A 24,982-nucleotide genomic window follows, 5' to 3' on the forward strand; every position below is an offset into this window, starting at 1 on the left:
CGAAAGCAAGAGCGAAGCTTCGCTTTTCTCAACGACATTGGTCGTGGTTGCGATTACGACGGCTGCGACGGTAGAGAAGAAATCTACAGCAATGTTGCAGTGATGCTACTACAGCAAAGGAGGAAACTGCAACAAAGGAGGAAGCTGTAGCAGAAGAGGAAGGAAAATAGCTACAACAAGGAAGAAAGGTGAGGCAGTGCTGATGAGCAGCACTAGAGATGCCGTAGCGGAAGGGAACGAACGTTGGCGCAGAGTGGCAACACCAATGATGAATTGGCAGCGAGAAGAGAGCTTGCTCTAGGCAAGCAGCTCTGATACCATGATAGAAATAATAGAAGATAAGAACAATAATTGAAGAAGCTTTATTGTAGAAATGAAATAGTTTTAGCTTGAATCTATTAACATGTTCCCTCTCCTATTTATACAAATTAGGAGGAAGGATTTCTCTAACAAAATAGAGGATTTTCCTCAACAGAATAGAAAAATTTCATCGTTTAGTTAGAAAGATCTTATCTTCTATCTCGTCATCCTTCAGCCAAGAGAAGTCAAAGTGCCCCTCCCCTTTGATCATCGCTTTTACTGCTTACACTACAATTGTATCTGATAAGACTGAGGTGGTTGTCATTGTCGTAAACCTCTTTCGGTGCGCACAGTGCAGCTAAGTTAAAGTGATTCTTCTCGTTTGTTCCTGAGCTCTTTAGACTCATCAAGTTGAACCTCGACGTGACGGAAAACATTAGTTGGATGCAGCAAAGTCAATGTCACGGGTAATGGAATTTATGTGGCCAAACATGAAGATGGCCCACCGGTGCTTTATGTGCCTGCAACCTTTCATCACCAGAAATCCATAGCTTTCGTTTGCCTTCTTCCACTTAGGTTCAACTTCCATCGTCTGCACCAGTAGTCCTAGGGGAATACATTTGCCTTGTCAGCAAATGCATCATTGCGGAATATTGGATGGAATTATATTCAATTTTAATATATTTATTTTTTAATAATAAATTAGATTTATAATTAATTTTAAGATTTTTTTATTATCATATTATAAAATAATTAATTATTAATTTGATTATAAGCATTTTCAATTAAACGTCTTAGTCATATATGTGGCAAATGAGAAGGTTTTGTATTCTACTTTAGTTATAGAAATAGAGATCGATTGTGTTTCTTATCAATCATGAGATACAAGTAGAATCGTCTTAAAAAAAAAACATAGTTAGAAGTGGATCTATGATTATTTAAATCAACTCCTAGATCAGTATCTACATAATAATATAATTTAAGATAAATACCCTTCTTATAGGATAACCCCAAATCAAAGAGAATTCACATATTTTAAGATTTCATCAAGATGTGACTTTCTCGAAGGTTACAAAAAATGATTTATAAAACTAACTGAAAATATAATATTTGGTCTTGTAATTATTAAATAGATGAGACTATCAATAAAAGTAAAAAATTGAGGATTAAAAAGAATCTTGTAATTGTTACAACTTAGCTTTATATTTACATTAAGTAGTGGAATCTTACTTTTATTAATTTTAAATATTTCAATAACTTTTCTTATATAATTTATTTGAGATATAAATATGCCTTCTTTTATATTTATTTCCTCCATATCAAGAAAAATATTAAGTTCCCCCCAAGATTTTCATTTCAAATCGAAGAAAAAGATCATCAAAATTTTTATTTCATTATTATTGATGATAATCATATCATCCACATATGTAGAAGAATAATAACACATAGACTTTTTTTATTTTCTTATAAATAAACTAGGATATGAATGAGAGACTCCTTAGTTCATCAAATGACGAGTGTGTATTAAGATGTAACTCACTTATATAAATACACCACAACAAAATAATGTGGTAAAATGAAAGATTTGACATCTCGTAGAGACTTATAAGTATTAAGCTAATACGAAAAATTTACATAAAACCTTATGAATAGAAAGTATGACATATGTAACTTATATTATTAATTAAATCTTTCTCAGTTTAATCAAACTGAAGTCTCTATATGAGCCATATTTGGAGTGAAAACAAATGCTAAATATTTCAAAGTATTTGATTCTCCATACTATGTTCATTCAAAAAGAAATAAGCTTAATAATAAGGTTTAAATCCATCTTTATAGTCTAGATGAAAGGAAGAAATGATAAAAATATATGAATTCACAAACATATACGTATATGGTATATCAAGATATTATGTTTAATGAAATTTGCTCTTATAATCCTCCACAAGTAGTTTTTTTAATATTAATCACAATAATGAAAGTGATATATATATATATATTCAAAACCTGTGATTGAGTTCTCTTTATCATCTAGTGCTCTTATGGATTATGGCTCTTCTTCTTCTTTTTCTTTTTCTTCATCTACATCCACTCATAGTTATTCTTAATCACCAATTATGTAGCAAAGTGATACCAAGAGTAATAATACTTATAAAGAGAAAATTTTCAAGATTAAGAAGATAAAAAAGAATAATTATCAAACTAGTACATTACAAAGACGGAGACAATGTAAGCATATATCATTATGATTTTTCTGAATCAATTAATGATCTTAATCCTACTTTGTTTTAATAAAGCCAAAGGTGTTAACAAGTTGGAGGATGTCATGGATAAAGAAATGAAGACACTTTATAAAAATAAAACTTAAAATCTTATGTTAAAGCCTACGAATAATGTAGATCTAATTACTTGTAAATAAGTCTATAAGATGAAACATACAGATGAAAGTATAAGAAAATGATTTTTAAAAATATATACTGAAGATTATAAGAAAACCTTTAGTATTATGGCTAAGATGACATTTATTATGATAGTTATTGCTATAGTAGCTAATCTTTGATGGAAGCCTTGTGGAGAATACCTTCTTCTTTAATGAAATTAATAAAGATATTTATATAGAGCAACTATGATGATATTTTTTATTTTCAAATTAAGTTATATTTGCAAGCTCAAAAAAGACTCTCTATGGATCAAAGCAAACTCATAAAGTATGACATGAAAAAATTACTCAATACTTATATTTCTGTAGTTATTTTTCCTTTCATTCAAATCTTAGTTTATTTGTGAAAAAGAAACGAAGCTTATATATTATTATTCTTCTATACGTGGATAATATAATCATTATCGGTAATAACAAAGTAGAGATTTTAAAGTTTCGTAATGATCTTTTTCTTTGGTTTGAAATGAAAGTCCTGTGGGAGCTCAATATTTGTCTTGGCCTAGAGATAATGAATACAAAAGAAAGAATATTTATCTCTTAAACAAGCTATGTAAAGAAAATTATTGAAAAGTTTCGAATTAACAAAAATAAAAAAGTTGCCACGCCACTTGATGCAAAAATAAAACTAGATTATAATTATGTTGGTAGTCTTTTTTACTTAACAATTACAAGACCAGATATTGTAATTTTAGTTAGTCTTGTAAGCTACATTTTGATGTAGCAAAGGTAATCTTAAAATATATAAATTCTACCTTTATTTGAGATTATTATACAAGAATGCTATTTATTTTGAATTACATTGTTATGCAAATGCTAATTTAAGAGGTGATTTAAATAATCATAGATCGATTTTTAATTATCTTTTTATATGATTCTACTTGTATCTCATAGTGTTATAAGAAACAATAATCGATCTTTCTTTCTACAATTGATGTAGAATATAAGGCTTTCTCTCACATTATGCACACCTTGTCACTGACAAATCCATGAATTCTCAAAAGAACGATTGATCTTACTAAGTTTCAGACAAGTTCATATAACAATAATATGATCATGATATCTCGATTTCCTAATGTAACTTAGTATCTTGTATTATTTAAAAAATAAAAAAAATATTTAGAAACTTTCATATCTAAGATAAACTAAAGAAAAAAAAAAAGATTGATTCAATGCGATCCTAAAGCTCTAAAATACATGTACATTGGAATGTTTCCCTATAGAAAAGAAATAAAACAGATGTATTGTTGGAATTTATGAGAAAAACTGCAACCAATGAGAGATATAATGCATGGGAGCAATTGCATAAACCTAAATTGCATACTCTAAAATCAGACCTGAAATTTGATGAACGACCATTTGACTTTGCAATATAATTTGACTAACATGAAGAGGATATGACGAAAACAAAAAGGCATAAAATCGACAATTCAGTAGCAGAAACATGGCCGATCGTTCTCCCCACACAATGGCCGAAGAGAGTTGAAAGATCGTCAAGAACAAAAGTCTTCAATTGAAGTTTGAAGACCAATTTTGATGAAGAAGAAGAAGAAGAAGAAGAAGATAAGTCTTCTATGTGGAAGCTGGCCAGTAATGTACGGAGGAGGTTAAACATATACATGTCTGTCGACCCCTCTGCGTGTGCTGTTTCTGCCATTACTGTTGCCGCTGTGGCTGCTGCTTCTTCTTCATGCGAGAGGCAGAGTAGGTTTGCACCCCTACTTGATGCCTTGTTTTCAAGCTGCTTGGTTTGCCTCGGGAAGAAGCCGATGAGAAAGAATGCACGTGTAGGACAGTCCTCCATTACTCCTTGTTGCTACTCCAACGTACCAGACTTTGCTTGGCCATCTGACCCTCTTGCTGTCAACGGGACAGGAAGAGGAATTCCCTCGTACCACAGAAGAAGAAGAAGAAGAAGCAGCAGCATCGTAAAATGTCAGTGCAAATGGACAATTTGCTAGGTTTTGTTTCAAGAATGGCTGAAGACAGGAGTATTGTCGGGTAAGGAGTTTGTGAAGACCAAAAGTCGTGTATGACAGTAATGTCTTGTAAAAGAGCTTATGAATGCCATTAGACAAGATGATGGAGAGCTTTAGGAATGGAGTCTAGAAGTGATGAACTGAGTTGTGGAAACCGGAGTGGTCTTCAAAGCAACAGATAGTGATGCTAGAGCTCAAGTACAATGCTTGATCCTTTCTTTCTCACTCTGCCTTCTGTCGAAAAGGATGAACGGAACTCTCTGTGCATGGGAGATGTACGCAGTTAATTGGAGAGAAAAGAAAAGAAACAGACTCATAATTCTTCCATTCTCTTCTTCCCCCATATGACATATTCATCAATTAAGCGTTTCGTTCACAAAGTTCAGCCACTAAGAATCTCCGGATTTGTACAAGCTATTTCTAAGATGAGTCAACCTAACGAGAGCAGCCAAAGTAACGAGAACAAACCCCATCTGAAGACGATCCAACTGAGAAAGAACAGAAGGGAAGAAAAGAAAGCAAGATAGTGAACGAGTGCAAACTTTAATCGAATCAATATGGCGGACGAACTCCTCCGGCGCCCCATCCGTAAGCGTCCGCAGGCGACTGCATGTTGTTGAGTAAGCTCGGCGACAGGTTGTGGAAGAGCGGGTTGTTGGGGTCGGGCAGCAGCTGCTGCTGGGCCTGCGGCGATTGCCCCACAAAATCTGGTGATCCAAGTGGCCCCTGCGCTTGTAGACCCTCTTCCTCCGGGAGGGGGAGACGCTCGTAGGCGGCGCTGCCGAACGACGCTGCCATTATGATGATGGGGCCCAATGCTATCAGCGGCCCGACCACGCTCCCTCCGACGACCTGTCCCTGCCCGCCCGACAAATAGATGGTCATTCCTGTGGCGGCCGGTGGCGCCGGCGGCGGCAGGAAGGATCCGGAGATGGAGAGGATCTCGAACCGGCCACGGAGGGTGACGACGGCACCGGGGGAGGCCGATTGGCGAAGGGTGACGTTGATCACGGTGCCGCTGCCGCCAAGGATGCAGACGCCGCGCTGCCTCCGGCGCGCGAAAGTGGCGACGCTCTCGTAGATGTCGCACCCGCCGGCGATCTCCATCACGTGGGACAGTAGCGCGTTGGCGCTGTTCCTGGTGATGATGATCGGTGGCTTCGGTTTGTTCTTCGAGCCTGGCGGCCGGCCCCGTGGCTTGCGATTGATCTCCCCCTCTGCACCGCCGCTGCCGGGCGATGTCATCGGCGCCTGCTCCTTTCCGTCAGCGCTGTTCGAACTGTTGCTACCTATAAAGTTATTGTTGTTGTTGCTGCTGCTGTCATCCATGTTGCCGCGGTGGAGGCTGCTGTGCTCTTCTTCGATCTTGGGCTGCTGCTGCTGCTGCGTTTGGAAGTGTTGGGGTACTTGCGGCGAATGCTGGAGGTGGTGGAAATCTCGTGCGCGGAAGGGAGGGAGATGGTGGCCATGTGTGGATGCCGTCATCGGATCCATTTCCTGTGCAATAGATTTCCTTCTCGCTCAAATTATTTTGCCGATACAACACAACTTGGATGGACGTGAGAATTGAAACAGTCCAGCAGAAGAAAGCAGGAAGAAAGAAAGAAAGAACGATTGAACAGGTGAAGGATGAACGAAGCCGATAAAAGAGTTTGATTGATTAGCAGAGAAAGAGAAGAAAAAGAAGGAAAGCGAGGCGGCCGTCTGTCTGTCTGCCGTCTCTTTTCCTTTCTTCCTTGCTTTCTAGCACGCAGTCAGGTCACTGCTCCGTAGAGAGAGGGAAAGCCAAACTCCTCCATCTCCTCATTCTTTCCTTGGAAAATTGGGTATAAGTAGTGGCTGCTGTCGGAATGGTTTCGTCGGAGGAAGAGGAAGGGTGCAGGTTCGGAACTGGTTTAGGGATTGACTCAGCGTTCGAGTATGTCAAAGCAAGGAAGGAGATGAATCCAGGATAGGGTTTTGGTAAGACACCGTCGACCCTGTCAACGTCTGTAGTCCCCTTTCTGTTTCCATCTCCCGAAACCCCTACCGCCTTCTGTCTCTCCCTTCCTTGGGTGATCACCACCACCTCCTGCTTCTGATTCCTGTTCTACTTCCTCCGTGTCCCCTCCTTACTGTGATGAGACACCGCCGTTTCCGCTTGTACGTAGCTCCTCATGTTTCGCTCTCTGTAGCTCTTATCCTGCAAAGCATACACCAAAAGCCTTTGTATCTGGTGCACCAACTCCTCCATCCATGTCTCGATCGAGTCAAGGTCAGCTACGTCGACATCAGATTAGGTTAGCGATCGTGTTCTCGCTAAAGACCAATCATTCACTCGCCAACCGCCCCGAAAGTTGTGCATTATTTACGTTCCTACCCTGCCGGGAAACGCGAGTGCTTTCCACGGTCTGATGTGCGGATCACTCGCCACAGTGGCCTTTTCGTCATTCACCTCGAAACAACCGGGGGATTCGTCCGCCATGGCGGAGGCCCGGCAGGCGACGCATGTGGTGGCTTTATCGTGGTAAAATAATAGTCGGCGGGGGTGGTCGGGAGTTGTCACGGAGGCCGCCTCAAATCTCGGGAGGACCACCATCATTAACGGTGGCGCCAACCCCGCCCTTCCTCCCTCCGCGGTCATGGCCGTCTCAGACGAAGCAGGAAGACCTCCCCGACCACCGAGTCTTCCCACCGGACCGTGCGGCAGAGCACGGTGTAGGTTGTGGGGACCACCGACGCGGCTCTGGGCTCTGCATGCTCGACCTACCGGAAGCCGCCATCTCATCTCGTGTGAACCTAGGACCGTCTCGAGTCGAGACAGCAAATCCCCACCGCCCCTCTTTCGGTGCTCCAACGCGAGTGCCGCCGCCCAATGCGATCCTTTGACGTTGGCCAAGAACTCGGTACATGACAGGGAGAACACCTGCGGCTCGAGGGGAAGAGCTACCAGACGCGAAACTAAAGCTGAAAATTTGCAGCACGTCTGATGGATCATCGTACACCGTGCAGGTGGGAAACATCGCAAGAAGACATTGGAGGCTGAACTCAGGAAGGAGTTTTACTGATCGCGTAGGATAAGGAGCTCAAGCAGCTACTTCTCCTCACCATTGGTCTTGTTGCCAGGGACGAGGGAGTGGCTCAGAATGCGATATGGTATCGAGGAGGATCGATTCAGGTGTGTGTTTGCGGGAGACTCTCCCTTTAGAATAGCCTGAACCATATCTTTGTCACCATCGTTATCCCACGAATAATAATAGGAACAGTAAAGAAAATAAATACTAGTCTACTTGTGTTGTTCTTTAGGCAATTAAGTTATCCGGGTCTAATTTGGTGGACTACAACACATTATATCGATCTTCAAATCAAGGAGTGAGTAACCTCGCAATCGCATCATTATTACATAGAGGTAAATAGAAATTGGAGTTGACGCAAATGCCAATATTAGAATCTCGGCAGCACGCGTGTGCCAGCATTTTGAACGTCAAGTGCGTGCAGTTAAACCGGCGACGTCGGAAACCGATGACGGGATATATCAGAATCATGGACATGCGCCGGAGATGATGCTGGAGCTCACTTCGGCGATATCTAAACGTCAAAATGATGCAGTCTTCATGAAGGGTGAGGATGAAGCGAGAAGAACGCAGAGGCCAAACGAAACTGTTGCCGAGGCGGAAAGCGAGGAGGTCGGGTCTTCACGTCATCCACACGCATGCACCGCACGCGCGCTTCGAGAGGCGAGAGCTTTGCCCGGCGCGTGTGGTGCGCCGACACGGCACGCCCACCGGTCCTCCGGTTTTCGTGCTCTCTCTATCTCTCTCTTCATTAACAACAGTGAATGGAGAATCCTCAGTGGACAAGGACATTGCAGAAGCGACTGTTAGCAGCAGCAACTCAAAGCTCCACAATCGGTGATCATAATGCCACCCGCAACAATAATAATCCTTTCCTTGCTGTCAAGGAGCCATGCCATTTAACACTGTCGCATAAACTAATGTGGCATGCACCGAGTTCAATTCAGGTGGACCACCCGGAGGAAGCAGCCGCGGCCATGTGAACGGCACCAACGTCTGCCTCGAATCCAAACACAATGCCGTGGGCTTTTCGCTTTCGACAAAGTCCACTTTGAGAGCCGGAGGCAGGCAGGCCATGAGAGCTGCACCTCAACCTCCAAGAGAAGACCAGATCAGAAAGCTCTTGAGCACCCAGCGCTTAAACTAATGTTTCCATCAGCGAGCATCCCGGGAGCTATTTTTATTAGCAGCTGCGACTGCCAACCACGAAGAGGGAATCCATGTGAGTGATGGAGACCGCTTTGGAATCATCCGTTGTTCTTCCCTCACCTGCAGCTGGCTGAGTTGAAGCTCCAGCTTCCATCATTGGCTTGTACTGGACGAAGGACCGGCTCTCACGTCGATTGAGACCGGTGAATCTTTTGAAAGAATCGTGATATGTCTCCATCAACGCAGCTGCAACTTGCAATTAAACGGCAGCTGAGTTACGATGCAAAGCTTTTCCATTTTCCCTCGGTACCTCTTTTCTATACAAGGACTCGACACTGCTTGCAACATAAACGCAGCTTTAAATGGTACCTTGGAAAGGATGATTCAACAAGCTCAAACTGGCCCTAAGCGATCACAGCTTTCATTTCGCTCAACCCGGTTTGACGATCCTTGCTACTCGCTAGCTGTGGGGTTGCATGGTTGGAAAGCAGCAGGAAATACTAATAAACCTAAGGCCACTGGTTCTGGTAGGGCATAGGATTCATGTTCCTCGTTAACAAAGAACACATGGTTGGCCGAGGGTTAAACTTCTCTTTGCATACTCGAAGTCTAAATTAAAGCACCTGAATTGCAGTGAAACCAGTAATATTGTAACACCATTTTACCTGCAAATTTAAAGAATCCTCCTTTTGCAATCATTCTTTTGTTCTGCAAGTTAGTTCATGGTAGAGGGTAGTACGTTGGCGAGGCAGAGTATTCTCTTTGCATCCTTGGTTTCGTGCAGTTATATTCAGCCTTTTGAGTGACCTGATGATGAAAGACAAAGTGGATGTGGAGGATTCTATAATTAGGCTTCTCTAATATAATTATGGACTTTAATAGCTTGTTGATCATTGACTTCGAACTTGATCCTACTCGTTATCTATAGAAAACTTGTGGAACCCTCTGGTTTAATTTATCCTCACGTCGGAAGTATGAGAAGACCTATTTTTGATTTATGGGAACTTGATGAACTTATGATCATTAACCTTTGAAACTAAGCATTTGAGGACATGCGGTTTAGAATCACCGAGTTAGGATGCATTTTGGAATATATATATATATATATATATATATATATATATATATAAGGTTAAGTGAATGTATAGTTGTGAAATGCCATATGTCGATCACCTTAGATTAGACTTGATATTAAATAAGCCTAAATAGAGGCTAAAGGTACATATAGAGTCACTATTGGGCTGAGCGTTGTGTGGACCGGATGGGCCTCATGTGAACTATTTGATTCAGGGCATATTTGGGTGAAGATTTTAATTGACTAGCAAATCAAATGCAGTTGGAAATGAAATAATTCATTATACAGCATATTTTGATTGTCCGAGTGGTGACGGTGATTCTTATTGAGACCTGTTCCAAGTATGTTTCTCAGTCTAAATCACTATTTATATTTGCGTTCAACTTAAAAAATTAAGTCGAGAAATCCCGACAAATATTTCTTTGACGATCAAGTTAATATTTGAAGTTCAAACTAGTTGGACTAATCGAACGGTGCTGATTATGAGTTATGATGAAGATGATCGATTGCTCGATCACGTAGTACTAGCGACGATCACATGTTTTCGGATCCGATCATCATGTGCGAGCCTTGTGTAATCGATATGATTTTTCTAACGTTTGACATGTCAATCACGTACCACCGTGCGATGCTTTCGTGTGAGTCGTGTTATTCCTCACTTATCATATACTATGGAGGAGGGGCAAATGGCTCTTATAGTTTGCTGGGGTCATACGACCGGTGATAGTTCACAAAACTCGTTCTTTGAGCTCTCGACGACCACCAACAGATCAATCAATATGTATTTTTTTCTGAGTCTAAATAATCGTCATTAAGAAGTAAGATTATGTTGAGATCTGCAGCACATAAATTTAGATCCTTCGTGAACAGAACGTGACATTTCCGCGGGCAGATTGCAGCACGTTGCGAGTTGACAAAACCTGCCGTGGGTCGACGCCCAGCCTTGCTCCAGTCTGTGCTCACTCCTCCGCCATGAACGAGGTTGTGCGACGCACGACGGAGGCGTCGAACATGCACGAGAGAGAGAGAGAGAGCAGTTTAGCCGCACCACACCGTATGGCTGCATTGAATGCTGCGCTATTATAATCCTTACTCCATGCTTGCCGTAATAATAACGAGTCCGACACACGTTAATTACTGCTGCAAACATGTCGGCATCGACGGTGGTCGTGCGGAAGGCTTTGTGGAGTTCCATCTCTTCCCAACTACGGTGGTCGTGCTTCTTAATGGAGCAGTTATTATATCTGATCTTTCATGCCGCCGGATCATCCCACGCGTGCTCTAATTAAGACTGGTCTTGCATGAATCATTAACTAGTGGATGCAACAGGAGTTCCTGAATTCAGTGTTCTGTGGATTTGGCTCTTCGATTACGTGGAAAGCAGCAATTAAGAATGCTCACAGGCATCGGAATTAGATTGCGGCCCCGAATCGAACCCGGCTTAGCCCACGTTGTCGCACGCGAGTCCCCGCGTCGCTGTCTTCGCCTCACTTGTCCCTGCGGCTGGGCCCCATCGGGTTCATGTGGCCCCCGCTCGGTCCGGTTGGTGCTCTTGAAGGGGTTTCAAATACCGAAGGCAGCGGCGGATTCTTCGAACGCCTTCTTCTTTCGTGTCCTCCCCGTCCTCTTGCCGGAGATAAAGCTGTGAAAAGCGGAGCAACAGGGGTTATGGAGAGGCCGGCGTATTTGGATGAGTACGAGAAGCTCGTCATCAGGATGAACACTCCTAAGTAAGTTTAATGGAGCTTTTAAAGCTCTGTTTTCTTTTTTTGCTTCAAGTCCTATGGTTTTATCTCCTATAAAAATCCAATCTTTCTTCAACTTCAAATTTTCGTTCGATTTGTAAACCGATCTTTGCCAGGAAAAAGAAATGAAATCTCGTTGACACAGTGTAATGATCATCTTTCTCATTTGTTGTATCGCTGTAGGGTCGTCATCGACAATGCTGTTTGCCCGCTCGCAACTCTCGTCAAGGTAAGGAGTCGTAGTTCCGCATGGTTCGGTTCTTTTGTGGTTCTAATGGAAACCAACGACAGGTTGACAGCGCGTCGAGGAAGCACGGCGTTCTCCTCGAAGCCATCCATGTCCTAACCGACCTCAACCTCTCTGTCAAGAAGGCCTACATCTCCTCCGATGGCCGCTGGTTCATGGACGTCTTCCACGTCACCGACCAGTTCGGCAACAAGCTCACCGATGACAGCGTCATCTCCTACCTCGAGCAGGTGTAGAACTTTCTCCTCCTCCCCTCGCTTCGACAACGCGGCCGAAACATCCCACCTTATTTTCTGACGGTGGCCTGAAAATACAGTCTTTGGACACGGGGAACCCGGAAATCAACAGAAGCCACCGCTGCGAAGGGCTCACGGCCTTGGAGCTGACGGGGACGGACCGCCCGGGCCTCCTCTCCGAAGTCTTCGCCGTGCTTGCCGACCTTCAATGCGACGTGGTGGAGGCCACGGTGTGGACGCACGATGGCCGCGTCGCGTGCATCCTCTTCCTCAAGGACCAGCTCTCCGGCTCGCCCCTCGATGATGCGCAGAGGATCCACCGCATCGAGTCCCGCCTCCGCCACGTCCTCAAGGGCGACCATGGCGTCCGCAGCGGCAAGACGGCTGTCACCTCCATGGCCGTCGCCCACCCCGACAGTCGACTCCACCAGCTGATGCTCGCCGACCGAGACTACGACCGCTGTCCATCGGCTCCTGCCTCATCAACCTTAGTCTCGGTCCAGAACTGGGACGAGCGTGGCTACTCCGTCGTCAACGTGCAGTGTCGCGACCGACCGAAGCTGCTGTTCGACATCGTGTGGACGCTAACGGACATGCAGTATGTAGTGTTTCACGGCACCATCGACACTGATGGTGATTCAGCTCATCAGGTTCGATCTTTTCCTCAACAGCTCATGATCCACAAACTGGGACAAATCTTCTGTCTTTCCTAGTCTTTCGGGCTAATTACGACCTGTGATCCGTTCAGGAGTTCTACATAAGGCATAAGAATGGTAGCCCCATCGATTCAGAAGCTGAGAGGCACCGAGTGATCCAATGCTTGCAAGCCGCCATCGAAAGGAGAGCATCAGAGGTAAATAACCGAAGCCTTAACGCATCCTACTTCCTGCAAAAGATTAGTAGTCCTGATCTTGTGGATGATCACAGGGCACGAGATTGGAGCTTTGCATCGAGGACCGGCCGGGGCTCCTTTCCGATGTAACCCGAACCTTCCGGGAGAACGGGCTTCTGGTGACGAGAGCAGAGGCGTCGACGAAAGGCGACTTGGCGTCGGATGTCTTCTACGTGACGGACGCCGCCGGGCAAGCCGCGGATCCCAAGGCGATCGAGGCCGTCCGACTGAGGATTGGTTTTGATCACCTCAAGGTGAAGGAGGAGCAACGGCCGCGATTCTGCCGCAAGGAGTCAACCGACAGGGAAGCATCTCTGGGTGGTGTCGGCACTGGGTTGTTCTACCTTGGCAGTTTAGTTAGGAGAAACCTGTACAACTTGGGGTTGATCAAGTCATGTTCTTAGCTTCCTGGTCTGTATGCACCGCCAGTTGGTGGCTTCTCTTCCTTCAGGGTTTTGTACGTAACGGGAAAGGAAGTGAGAAATCGAAGATTCCATGTATATTTTCATGCATTGGGGTCAACTCCTGGTCGACCGTTGGTCAACCTTTCAACGCTTTCTAGGCCTCCGACAACACGACAACATAAATCTTACGCGGCGTGCCCAAAAGACAACATGGCTGAACCAACTCGGAAAATCTCCAGGGTTACGTGCCAAAGGCTACGCTACATCCAGTCCCGAAAATTTCTATGGCTGATTCAGTTGGATTCCGTCCAGGCGAACACACCTATGCAATGCTGACATCATCCTTTCCTCTCATCAAATCATATTTCCGTGTTTTTTCTTGTTTTTCTAACAAATAATAACATTTCAGTTCCCGGTTCGGTATATTTCGATTTTTGTAACGCTAATCGTTAAAATAATCGAGTTGTTATATCATATTTATTAGTATTATGTCTTTCTTTTACATTTCTCACCCGGACTTTTGCAGTTCCAATAATAATTTCTTCTCTCTCTCCTCCTCTCTTGCTTGCTTTCTTCCTCTTCTTGATTTTGTTGTCGTCTGAAATCTTCAGTCTCGTGTCTTCCTTTCTTCCTCTTTTTGTTTTTATTGTCGTCTGAAACCGGCAGCAATCCATATCGATTAGAAGAGGCATGAAAAATTAGCGAAGAATTTTGAACGAAATCTCTGTTCCTTTTTCTTATTTTAATTTTTGCTGCAGTGGAGCTCGTGGTGGTGACCTCCGATGGCGAGAGCTGGAAGGAACCCTAAAGATCGGAACCCGGCGGGCGAAGGAGAGCTCCTTCCAGCCTCGTCTGCGGGTTCTTTCAGTGTTTCTTGAGGTTCATCTACGCATGGAGACCAGGGAAGGAGCGTTAACTTCTCCAGCCATGGCGGTGGCCAACGCGTCAGGGAGATATCAGCCTCCACCGCCGCCTCGCAAGGGAGGAGAATCTTGCTGGCGATACCGGTGGGTTGCCTGCCGTGGCGACGGAGGCGGCTCCGCAGGCGAGAGTCGCGGTCGGGCCGGTCACGGAGCCGATAAAGCAGAAGAGGGGGCGGCCGAGGAAGTATGGACCGGACGGGAACCTGCTGCGGCCGCTGAACCCGATGCTGATCTTGGCGTCCGTGCCGACAGGCGTCGAGTACACGTCGGAGGCCGCGGTGGGGGCGGCGATGAAGCGGGGTAGAGGGCGGCCAGCGGGTTCGGTGAGCAAGACACCACACTACCGGCTAGCGATGGAGTCTTTAGGTATTCGCCATCCCTTCTTGGCCTTTCTTGCCCTTCCCGGCTTGTTTCTTTCCCCTTCGATGAAATCGGGCGACTGTTTTGCACCGTCTGATTTCCTTTTCGTTTCCTTTGTCATCCGAAATCGCGCGTCCCAATTCTTGAACACGGCATCGAACGCCTATCGATGTTAATTTAGGATCTAACTGGAAAATTTTCTTGTTTCTTGTTAACATTGTTCTTTCTGCTGTTGCTGATTCGTGTTGATCGTCCTTTGGCTTTCATGGAGGTTCTGTGGATTGTGTCTGTGTCCTCCTTGGAACCCAGAATGGTTTATTGTGCCTCTCTCTCTCTCTGTTCCTTCCCATCTGAGTCAGCTGTCAACTTGACTTCGTGAAGCAGGTGAAACAAGTCCGTGTGACCTGTGACGGGACCATCTGTCTTGATTCCTTTCCACAGATCTCATCTGGCAGGTGTTGTTGACTAGGGCAATTGGGAACCTGTACCTTTCAGCTAGGGTTTGTAGTTTTGTGGTATCCATAGTAAGAGCAGATGTTGACATTTTCAAATGCTGGACACCAATCTCAACTGCTATTTGTAGTTAACAACATAACATGTTTGGTCGAACTCTGTGGATCGTAGTGTCTTTGGCATTATTTCATGTCCTAAAGATAATGAACTGATAGAGCTGTATGTTGCAATACCATGTGTTATTCTCCAGTCATATCTGCTAAATCTATGAACTAGTTGACTGCAGAGTTTACTAGCGACAGTTTTTCCTCAATTTGCCTTGAGATTTTTCTCCAGTATTTTGAAAACCTTCTTCGCGATTAAGTTGGTCCACTATAGAATCTCTAATTATTTAAACTATATCATGCAGGAGAGATGGTGGTTTGCTCTGCTGGTGCCAATTTCACACCTCATGTCATCAATGTTTCTTCTGGTGAAGTACTGCTTCCTTGAACCTAAATTTTTATCAGCTGTAATCCATTAACAACGTAGTCTACCGCATGCTAAAATCAACTATAGACTGTCCAGCATATATAATGCATCATTATTGTGTATTATGCTTAAGGCAAGTAGGCTGTGGGAATTGGAGTGACATCAGGTAGGCTGAGCTAGTGAACAGCTTTGGTGAAGAACACACAAAACATATCAAGCTTAAAACTCTAAACTATCTCATCTATTGTCTGGTGTCATCATCGATGCTGATAAAATCTGATTAAGAAGATGCAAATGTTCAACATGGTTAAAATTTTCCAATGTGGAAGGCCATTTGGCTACATTTATCTTGTGGATCTGTTGCTAATATACACCTGCTTGAAACCAACCAAGGAGTGTGAAAAATATATGGTCTTTGTTTGACATTTTATTATTATGGATTCAGTCCGATCTTTTTCTAAAAAAATTGGTCCACATGAGCACAGCCAACAAACAGTAATTTAAAAGATCCCTATATGTGTGTTACAGGTTACTTTATGTCTTGTATAAGGCCTCCCAAAACCTGAGGCCTAAAGTAAGCTGAGCCAGTGGGGTTTGCCTTTCAAAAATCAGCAGTATAGCGGCGCCCTTGGCCCCATTGTGGTGTTTCCCTGGCTAGCATCCATTACATTCATGATTCACCATCTATATTTATATTGCTGAAGTTGAAGCCTTTTTGTTTGCTCGGTAAAGTTTGATCCACAGGGAATGACATTATGAAAGAGCTATTTGGTGTTACTGACAACATTATGTTTTTGATGAATAATAACCCTATGAGACTAAAATGCAGAATCATATTGCTCTGGCATTATGGGTGAGAACAGAATGGATATAGGTGGAATAGTGGGAAACCATATCTCAGTCTACTTTTAATCAGCAATGAGATACAGACAGTTATAAATCAGGCATGAACTTCAGTAACCATATAGGATATGAAAATATTCATATTTATATCTTGTTATTTTGGACTTACATTAACTGTAAAGAAATTTCTGAATTGCTATGTGTTAGGATCAAGAGCCGGGTCGGCACTAAGAGGGGGGGGGGGGGAGGGAGGGGTGAATTAGTGCAGCGGTATTGAAAGCTTATGCGAGCGTAGGTATTGTAAAAGCACAGTAAGGAGGAGAGGCAATTTGCTATAAAAGTAAATTACTCAAAGTAAATACAAATCGATTTATAGTGGTTCGGTCGTTGTGACCTACATCCACTCCGTCGATTCCTCTTCCATCGAGGCCACTGACATCCACTATCGATCTTCCTTTAATAGGCAAAGATCAACCTCCTTCTTACAACTCGATTCTCCTTTTATTGGGTTTAGGAGATAACCCTTACACCCCCACTTACTCCTCTCTTAAACTATTCTAACACTTAGAACTTTGAGAGGAGCTCAAACAAGATTGCAGCAGCGTTTCTTTCTTTTTTTACTCTCAATACTTGTGTGTCTTAACTGGGAATGAGAGGGATATTTATAGGCTTCAAGTTGATTCGAACTTGAAGCCTAAAAACATATCATCCCAGGTTTCCCGGGTATGGACGGTACCACCGCTAGTGTCAGTTTTGACACTGGCGGTACCACCGCCTGACACAGTCTCGAACACTGTGCCACGACGGTGTCACTTCTTGGGATACTATTTGGGCCTCTCATTGGGCCCAACACAATCCTTACATGGGCCCAACTGACTCCTAATTGGGTTGGCCCAATTCCAATCTCAATTATGTGCTAATTTCAAAATTTAAGACATTTCCTAAGCTAAATAAGTCCCTATGTCTTGGTTTCTTCCGACGAGCTTCCGGTGATCTTCCGACGAACTTCCGACAATCTCTCGGCAATGTTCCAGCGAATTCCCAGCAAGCTCCTGGATTTCACGACGATCTTCTTGGCAAGTTCCGACGAGCTTCTCGACTGAACTTCCGACGAACTCTCGAACTCCTAATGAAATCACGTCTTTGACTCCGGGACTTTATTTTGCTTCATGCCTTGCTATCGTAGTTAATCCTGCACATGTAAAACACACTTCGATCTAGACAATTATTACTAAGCTTGAATCATGTTGTCCAGCATGTCATTGGTCCATCGACGCTTCGTCCGATTCTTCGGCGCATCGTCCTCTCTTGCGGCCTATTACCCAATCGGCCAGTTGACTCCGCAACTCCGATATCCTTGGCGTAATATCCGCTCTTCTTGGCCCGATGCCCGAATCCATGACCCGAAGCCTTCTGTCGATACGTCGACCGATCCTCCGGCTTGACATCCAATCTTCGGACATGTTTTCCTTCGGCCCAACATGATTCTTCCAGCTCTAATTGTCTCATCCTGATCGAAGCATCCTATGTCACTCAAAATGTAGATTAAATCATAAAACAATTATCAATTGGTTTCATCATCAAAATACGAGATTCAACAATCTCTCCCTTTTTTATGATGACAACCAATTGATGACGGAGTTAACCTTAACTCTTGGAGTTTAAACAACCTCCCCCTATCAATATGCCATATTGATAGAACCTTGAATTCAAGCTGAATTCAAGTCATTGCAAATTTCATCACGAATATTTGCAACACATCATCATGCATAACATGATCATACTTCTCCCCCTTTGTCATCAACAAAAAGGAGAAGTTCAATTCTTATGTGTTTAGAAATACAAGTTCAAATCGTTGTATATTAAACATAATTTTCAGTTTTATCATTATGCAAGCTAGCAAAAATTTAACAAGTGCTATATCATTTTAAAACATACAAGCTATCAAGTTTTAGATATGCAAGTTTTATAACATACAAGCTAGCAAATTTAAAGATATGCAAGTTGGCATATTTGCTTTTCTTTACGATGTTCAAACTTGCTGTACAAGATAACATCATTTTTGTATTTTCTTGAAATGTGTAACATAGCAAAATTCACAAGATAGCATCATTCTTTCATCTCTTTTTAAAAGTGCAAGCTAGTAATTTTTCATTTGTCATTAGTAATTTTTTAAAAGTGCAAGATAGCATCATTCTCTCCATTTGTCATTAGTAAAAAGAGGGGAAGAATACAATTTTGTAATCCTTTTGCCTTTACATCAATTTTCACATTATGAGAACAATAAATTTATATTATAAACATAATCTCATGTTTTATCAATCAAGCTAACAAAGGAGTATTGAATTATAAGAGAAAAAAATCAATTTATACATAAAATGTTCCGAGCATCAAAGTACATTTTCTCAAATTGTGGGTATTGAAAAATCAAGAGAAAACAACTTATGATTCATTTTAAAAAATATTCTCTTTGATAAAATGAGAGAATCATGATGAACAATCTTGATTTACATAAAGTTTCAAAAACATAATTATCAAGATCATGAATACTAAAAGACCATGAACCATTCTGACAAATCTCCTTTTAAATAGAAAATAATCTTGACTCATTCAATAGAAAATTTAAATTTAAATTCAATAGGAGAATAATGAAAAATCTTGATTCATATAAAGAGAATCTCAAGTTATAAGTCTCGAAAAATCAAGTTAAAGCTCATTCAAATTCAAATCGTCAAATCAAAATCATTTTCAGGAGATTCACAAAACTCATAACATAAATAGATTCACTATTTTAATTCCAATGATAATATATTTTCCTTTCTATGTATTTCATGTTAAGTGATTGATTTCATATAAACATGCTCAAGTTTTTCGTATAAAAATCATGCATCATAGTTTAAAAAACGAAAGAGCAAATATCATCATGGAAATCATCAAGATCAAATCATCATGCTTAATTAAATATAAAATCATCAAGCATGATACTTACATTATTTCATATAAGCATACATTTTTTTATGTTAAATCAAAACATGCATCATTTTTAAAATCGAAAAAGCTACTTTCATTATGGTAAAAATCGATAGTCCATAAATCACAAGAATCATCATACATAATTTTAGAAAGATAAACTCATTAAACATGATTTCGTAACATTTAATATCAAAATTATTTTGTTTATCATAAACATGTAATTTTTATGATTATTTTTAAAATTACTAGAATGATAAGCATGATTCCTAATTTTTGTATTTTCATTATTAAACATGTAATTTTTAAGAAAATTAATTTTAAACTAAATTAAAAATAATTCATGAAAAGCATTATGTAATTTCGAAATAAATTAAAGGTATTTTTTATTACCTCATCGTCGAATGTCGTTAAGGTGTAGTTTACCACCTCGCCTTTGTCGATTTTCTCCTCGTCTTCGGAGGAGCTCGATTGTCTTTTGCCAACTTCTTCTTGCGTTCATAGCAAATAGTTCCGTTCTTTTTGTTCTTTAATTTTTTTTTAATGAAATTTTTAAATTTCATAGTGATGAGTTCAAGTTCACCACCACTTAGAGCTTATGCTCAAGTGGTCTTCGATTGTTCTTAGTCCGAAATCCTTCATGTTCTTTGGAAGTTGGTTTTTGAGTTCTTCACGTGCATTGTACGTCATTTCATAGGTCATTAGAGACCCGATAAGTTCTTTGATCAAAAAAAGTATTCAAATTTTTTTATTCTTGAATAGCCGTTATTTTCGAATTCCAATTTTTAGAAATTCAAAATTCGAAAAGCTTTTACCAAGAGCTTTTAAACTATTAACGATATTCGTAAAACGGGTGTACATATCTCCAATGCTCTCACTTAGTTTCATTTGAAACAGCTCGAAATCATCCATTAAAAAATTAATCTTCGAATCTTTTACTCTATTAGTGCCTTCGTGTGTGATTTCGAGAGTGTGCCATATGTCAAATGCCGTTTTGCACATAGAAATTCGATTAAACTCAGTTTTATCCAGAGTGTAAAATAGAGCGTTCATAGTTCTAACATTTAAGGAAAAAGTCTTCTTCTCCAAATTATTTCAATGGTTTATTGGAAGAGTTGACCTTCTAAAACCACTTTCGATAATATTCCATAAATTCAAATATAAAAAAAAGCAAGAAGACTCTCATTCGAGTTTTCCAATAAGTATAGTCCGTCTCATTGGATAAGGGAGGACGAATGAGAGAGTAACCCTCTTGAAAGCAAAAAAGAGCAATTTCTCTTTGGGGGTTAAACCAAATGAGAAAACGAGACTCTGATACCAATTGTTAGGATCAAGAGCGGGGTCGGCACTAAGAGAGGGGGGGTAAATTAGTGCAGCGGTAAAAACTACGTCGGTTTAAAAAACCTTCGTACGATAAAATCGTTTTCGACGAAAATCGTTTTCGACGAAAATCGTTTCGTAAAGATAACTTGAAAGCTTATGCGAGCGTAGGCGTTGTAAAAGCACAGTAAGGAGGAGAGGCAGTTTGCTATAAAAGTAAATTACTCGACGTAAATGCAAACTGATTTATAGTGGTTCGGTCGTCGTGACCTACATCCACTCCGTCGATTCCTCTTCCGTCGAGGCCACTGACATCCACTATCGATCTTCCTTTAATAAGCGAAGATCAACATTCTCTTTTTATTGGGTTTAGGAGATAACCCTTACACCCCCACTTACTCCTCTCTCAAACTATTCTAACACTTAGAACTTTGAGAGGAGCTCACACAAGATTGCAGCAGTGTTTCTTTCCTTTTTTACTCTCAATACTTGTGTGTTTTAACCAGGGATGAGAGGGGTATTTATAGGCTTCGAGTTGATTCGAACTTGGAGCCTAAAAACATCTCATCCCGGGTTTTCCGGGTATGGGCGGTACCACCGCCAGTGTCAGTTCTAACACTGGGCGGCACCACCGCCTGACACCCTGCCAGGGGCGGTACAACCGCCCATACTAGCAGTACCATCGCCTGACACAGTCTCGAAGACTTTGCCACGACGATGTCACTTCTTGGGACACTGTTTGGGCCTCTCATTCGGCCCAACACAGTCCTTACATGGGCCTAACTGACCCCTAATTGGGTTGCCCCAATTTCAATCCCAATTATGTGCTAATTACGAAATTTAAGATATTTCTTAAGCTAAACAAGTCCTCCCTATGTCTTGGTTTCTTTCGGCGAGCTTCCGGCGATCTTCTTGCGATCTCTCGGCAATGTTCCGGCGGACTCCCGGCAAGCTCCTGGGCTTCACGACGATTTTCTTGGCGAGTTCCGACGAGCTTCTCAGTTGGACTTTCGATGAACATTCGGACTTCCGACGAACTCTCGAACTCCCAACGAAATTGCGTCCTTGACTCCGGGACTTTATTTTGCTTCATGCTTTGCTACCGTAGTTAATCCTGCACATATAAAACACATTTCGATCTAGACAATTATTACTAAGCTTGAATCATGTTGTCCGGCATGTCATTGGTCCCTCAACGCATTGTCCTCTCTTGCGACCTATTGCCCAATCGGCCAGTTGACTCCACAACTCCGATATCCTTGGCACAATATTTGCTCTTCTTGGCCCGATGCTCGAATCCATAGCCCGAAGCCTTATGTCGATACGTCGACCGATCCTCCGGCTCGACGTCCAATCTTCTGACATGTTTTCCTCCGGCCCAACATGATTCTTCCTGTTTTAATTATCTTATCTTGATCGAAGTATCCTGCATCACTCAAAATACAAATTAAATCATAAAACAATTATCAATTGGTTTCATCATCAAAATACGAGATTCAACACTATAAACAATGCTTTGTTTACAGAGATTATAAAACTTGAGCTAGTTTATTTGTTCCCTGTTTCTTGTTCCTTAAATGATCAATCTTATAGAATAAATTGAAAAATAGCTGTATTCTGATTCTTTCATAAAATAAATAGAAAAAGTCAAAATTACCTTTTGTATGGAATATTAAGTTGTTGTAAATCTTTCTGTCATATACGTCTTTATTTGATCCTTTAAATATCTTAATGTCTTTCTGTTATTACCTCTGTTATTGTTTGCAGGATGTTACCATGAAGATCATATCCTTTTTACAACAAGGACCTTGAGCTATTTGTGTTTTCTCTGCTAATGGCGTTATCTTGAATGTTCCACTACGTCAACCCGATTCAAGTGGCGGAACATTAACTTATGAGGTCTGTGTATCTCCTCACGTAGCAGGATGTTCTTTGATTTCTTTAGTCTGGTTAATTGTTAAATACTGTAGAGATGATCCAAAAGTTTTTCTTGCACATATTCCTGGTTGTGCTATACTAATAGAATTTAGCTGTCATATGATATGGCAAGAAATGGTTGTGATCACAGTAAAAAAATTATTTAGGTTGCTCAAGTTTGTAGCTACTTGAACTAAATCTTTGCCTCTCCACAAAATCGGTAACTGAACTTGAGGTGTTGTATCCAGTGTAACATAGATTGGCTCGGAAGTATGATTGAAGTGTGATAGCTTGGCAAATAGATTACATGTGATATTTTATGAAAGAAAACAATAGCTTAGCAGCACAAATTCATGTAAAAATCTTGTGGTAAAATTTGAAGATAGAAGAACTTTAATTTACCACATGTAAGTTTTCACTTTTGAACATACATTGTATTGTTTGTGCCTTTTAGATGATCATGCAATGTTTGGCATTTCTTGATTTTTAATGATATATGATTTAATAATACTTGTATGAATCATGATATATGATATACAAGTATAAAATACACATAATTTTTTTATTTTTTAATAAGTTATACTTATTAAAAAAATCATAGGATGATATTAAATTATTATAATATAACATGATGCATTTTCATCTAAATAAAACTATAAAAGGTTTTATACTTATTAAGTAATTCATTATCATTTCTCATCAGATCTCATCACAAAATGCTCATAACTTATCATTTATATCTGCATTGGCATGATATATCAAATAATTCATTAAACCAAAGAAATTGTATAAAATTTTCTAGTACAAAATTTTCTTATATCATAACGTAACACAATTATTACTTTTATAATGCCAAAAAGAAGTCCTAAATGGAGCTGAAAAGCATACCGTAACACAATTATTACTTTTAACTTACCTTAAAATAAGAGGAGAGATGGGATTTTTGCTATTGATTGTGTGCACTCATGACATTAATGTCCTGGAAATATTGAGGACATGTTCTACGAACTCAATTTCCTTTTGGTATCTCTTACATTCATCCAAATCCTGGTTAATATCATAGAAGGGATGCTAATGAGTTCAATGGGAATAGATGAAGACTGCTTCCAAAGATGGGATGTTTATTTCATACCTTCTGGATTTCAATGGGAATAGATGAAGACTGCTTCCAAAGATTCAACCGAGCAAGGCTACCCACCTTGCCGTTCTCTTCAACCTTGCTACTACCTTCGAGTGAAGATATTCTATCTTCAAGGCTCTTCCTAGTAGAAGCAAACCAGTCAAGTTCATCAAACGACCTCTCTTGCCCTAATACCTGTCAGAATAAAACATCAGCAATATATTTCAACTTCACATCAAGTTTACCTTTAGCAACTGAAAGTTCTCTTCATTTTACCATTAAAGTACCATTAAACCAACATATGGTAAGACTAAACCAACATTTACGTAATCGAGTAAGCATGATAATGCAATCTATTTTACACCGATCACATCAGCATAAAATATTAGGCCTATCTAGAAATGGAGCAATGTGACTTGGATGGTGGATGATGAAACCTGCAAATCCAGCAGATCCTGTTGCAGTAATACAAAAACCGAAGTACCACAACAAAATAAGGGAAAAAAAAATCCTTTTGCAGTAATGCGCTGACAAATCTGTGTATAAATACTACAAAAATTTCTTAATGATAAATAAATAAATAAACAAGAGGTCTTTATGCAATGTCCTAAACAGATATTTTTACAGGTCCTTACTGGTGGCAGATGGCAGAGATGAATAGACCATGATTACCATTGCAGATGGCAGATAATATGCAAGTGTGCCTCAAAATTAACATGAAAATACTTTAGTCCATGTTTTACAAGGTCAAGGTAAGAATTCAATAGCATTGAATAACTGCAGATCAGTGGAAAGAGTTGCACAAAGATATACGTAACTTAACAAACAAACCTTAAGAGAAAAAGCAATTCCCATTAAGAAACTATCATGCATGTAAAGAGTACTTCCAGAATCATGCTCCTTCACCAACAGCTTATCCTTGTGACGTATTCTCGAATTTACCAAGTTTATTATAACAGAAGGAAACATCTGAAACAAATCTTTCATATTGTGATCCTTGCTAAACTCATGTTCCTACACATAACAATGTTCACAAAATCAGATAGACAATATATTTATGCATAAAAGTAGGTCTACAAAGGCATTTC

At 41.0% G+C, this 24,982-nt stretch overlaps 3 protein-coding genes across 7 annotated transcripts in view; 1 reads left to right on the forward strand and 2 right to left on the reverse strand.

The window, feature by feature from the left end:
- Positions 1–4,080: 4,080 nt before the first annotated feature.
- On the reverse strand, positions 4,081–7,861 carry LOC135620282 (AT-hook motif nuclear-localized protein 22-like). Its single transcript, XM_065123121.1, has one exon. It carries the CDS (start codon positions 6,208–6,210, stop codon positions 5,269–5,271), a length of 942 nt encoding a protein of 313 aa, XP_064979193.1. The 5' UTR covers positions 6,211–7,861; the 3' UTR covers positions 4,081–5,268.
- A 3,718-nt stretch (positions 7,862–11,579) lies between these two features.
- On the forward strand, positions 11,580–22,893 carry LOC135620301 (ACT domain-containing protein ACR8-like). The gene is made up of 9 exons (XM_065123162.1): positions 11,580–11,723; positions 11,922–11,967; positions 12,030–12,215; positions 12,302–12,871; positions 12,970–13,074; positions 13,149–14,205; positions 14,276–14,806; positions 15,663–15,725; positions 22,625–22,893. Exons 1-6 carry the CDS (start codon positions 11,662–11,664, stop codon positions 13,515–13,517), a joined length of 1,338 nt encoding a protein of 445 aa, XP_064979234.1. The 5' UTR covers positions 11,580–11,661; the 3' UTR covers positions 13,518–14,205; positions 14,276–14,806; positions 15,663–15,725; positions 22,625–22,893.
- The window catches only part of LOC103977914 (uncharacterized), a 30,595-nt gene continuing 27,727 nt past the window's right edge, over positions 22,115–24,982 (reverse strand). For 4 of the 5 annotated variants that reach the window (XM_018823906.2, XM_018823907.2, XM_009393572.3 and 1 more), the window contains 3 exons: positions 24,726–24,908; positions 23,907–24,089; positions 23,516–23,821 (listed from right to left, as the gene is read on the reverse strand). In XM_018823906.2, the coding sequence (XP_018679451.2) occupies positions 23,738–23,821; positions 23,907–24,089; positions 24,726–24,908 (450 nt within the window). In that variant the 3' untranslated portion in view covers positions 23,516–23,737. Of the gene's footprint in view, positions 22,284–23,515; positions 23,822–23,906; positions 24,090–24,725; positions 24,909–24,982 lie in introns of those variants that run through there. The other variant, XM_065123133.1, reaches the window with a different exon arrangement.

This window comes from Musa acuminata, chromosome BXJ1-3 (assembly GCF_036884655.1).
Source record: "Musa acuminata AAA Group cultivar baxijiao chromosome BXJ1-3, Cavendish_Baxijiao_AAA, whole genome shotgun sequence".
Taxonomy (NCBI): domain Eukaryota; kingdom Viridiplantae; phylum Streptophyta; class Magnoliopsida; order Zingiberales; family Musaceae; genus Musa; species Musa acuminata.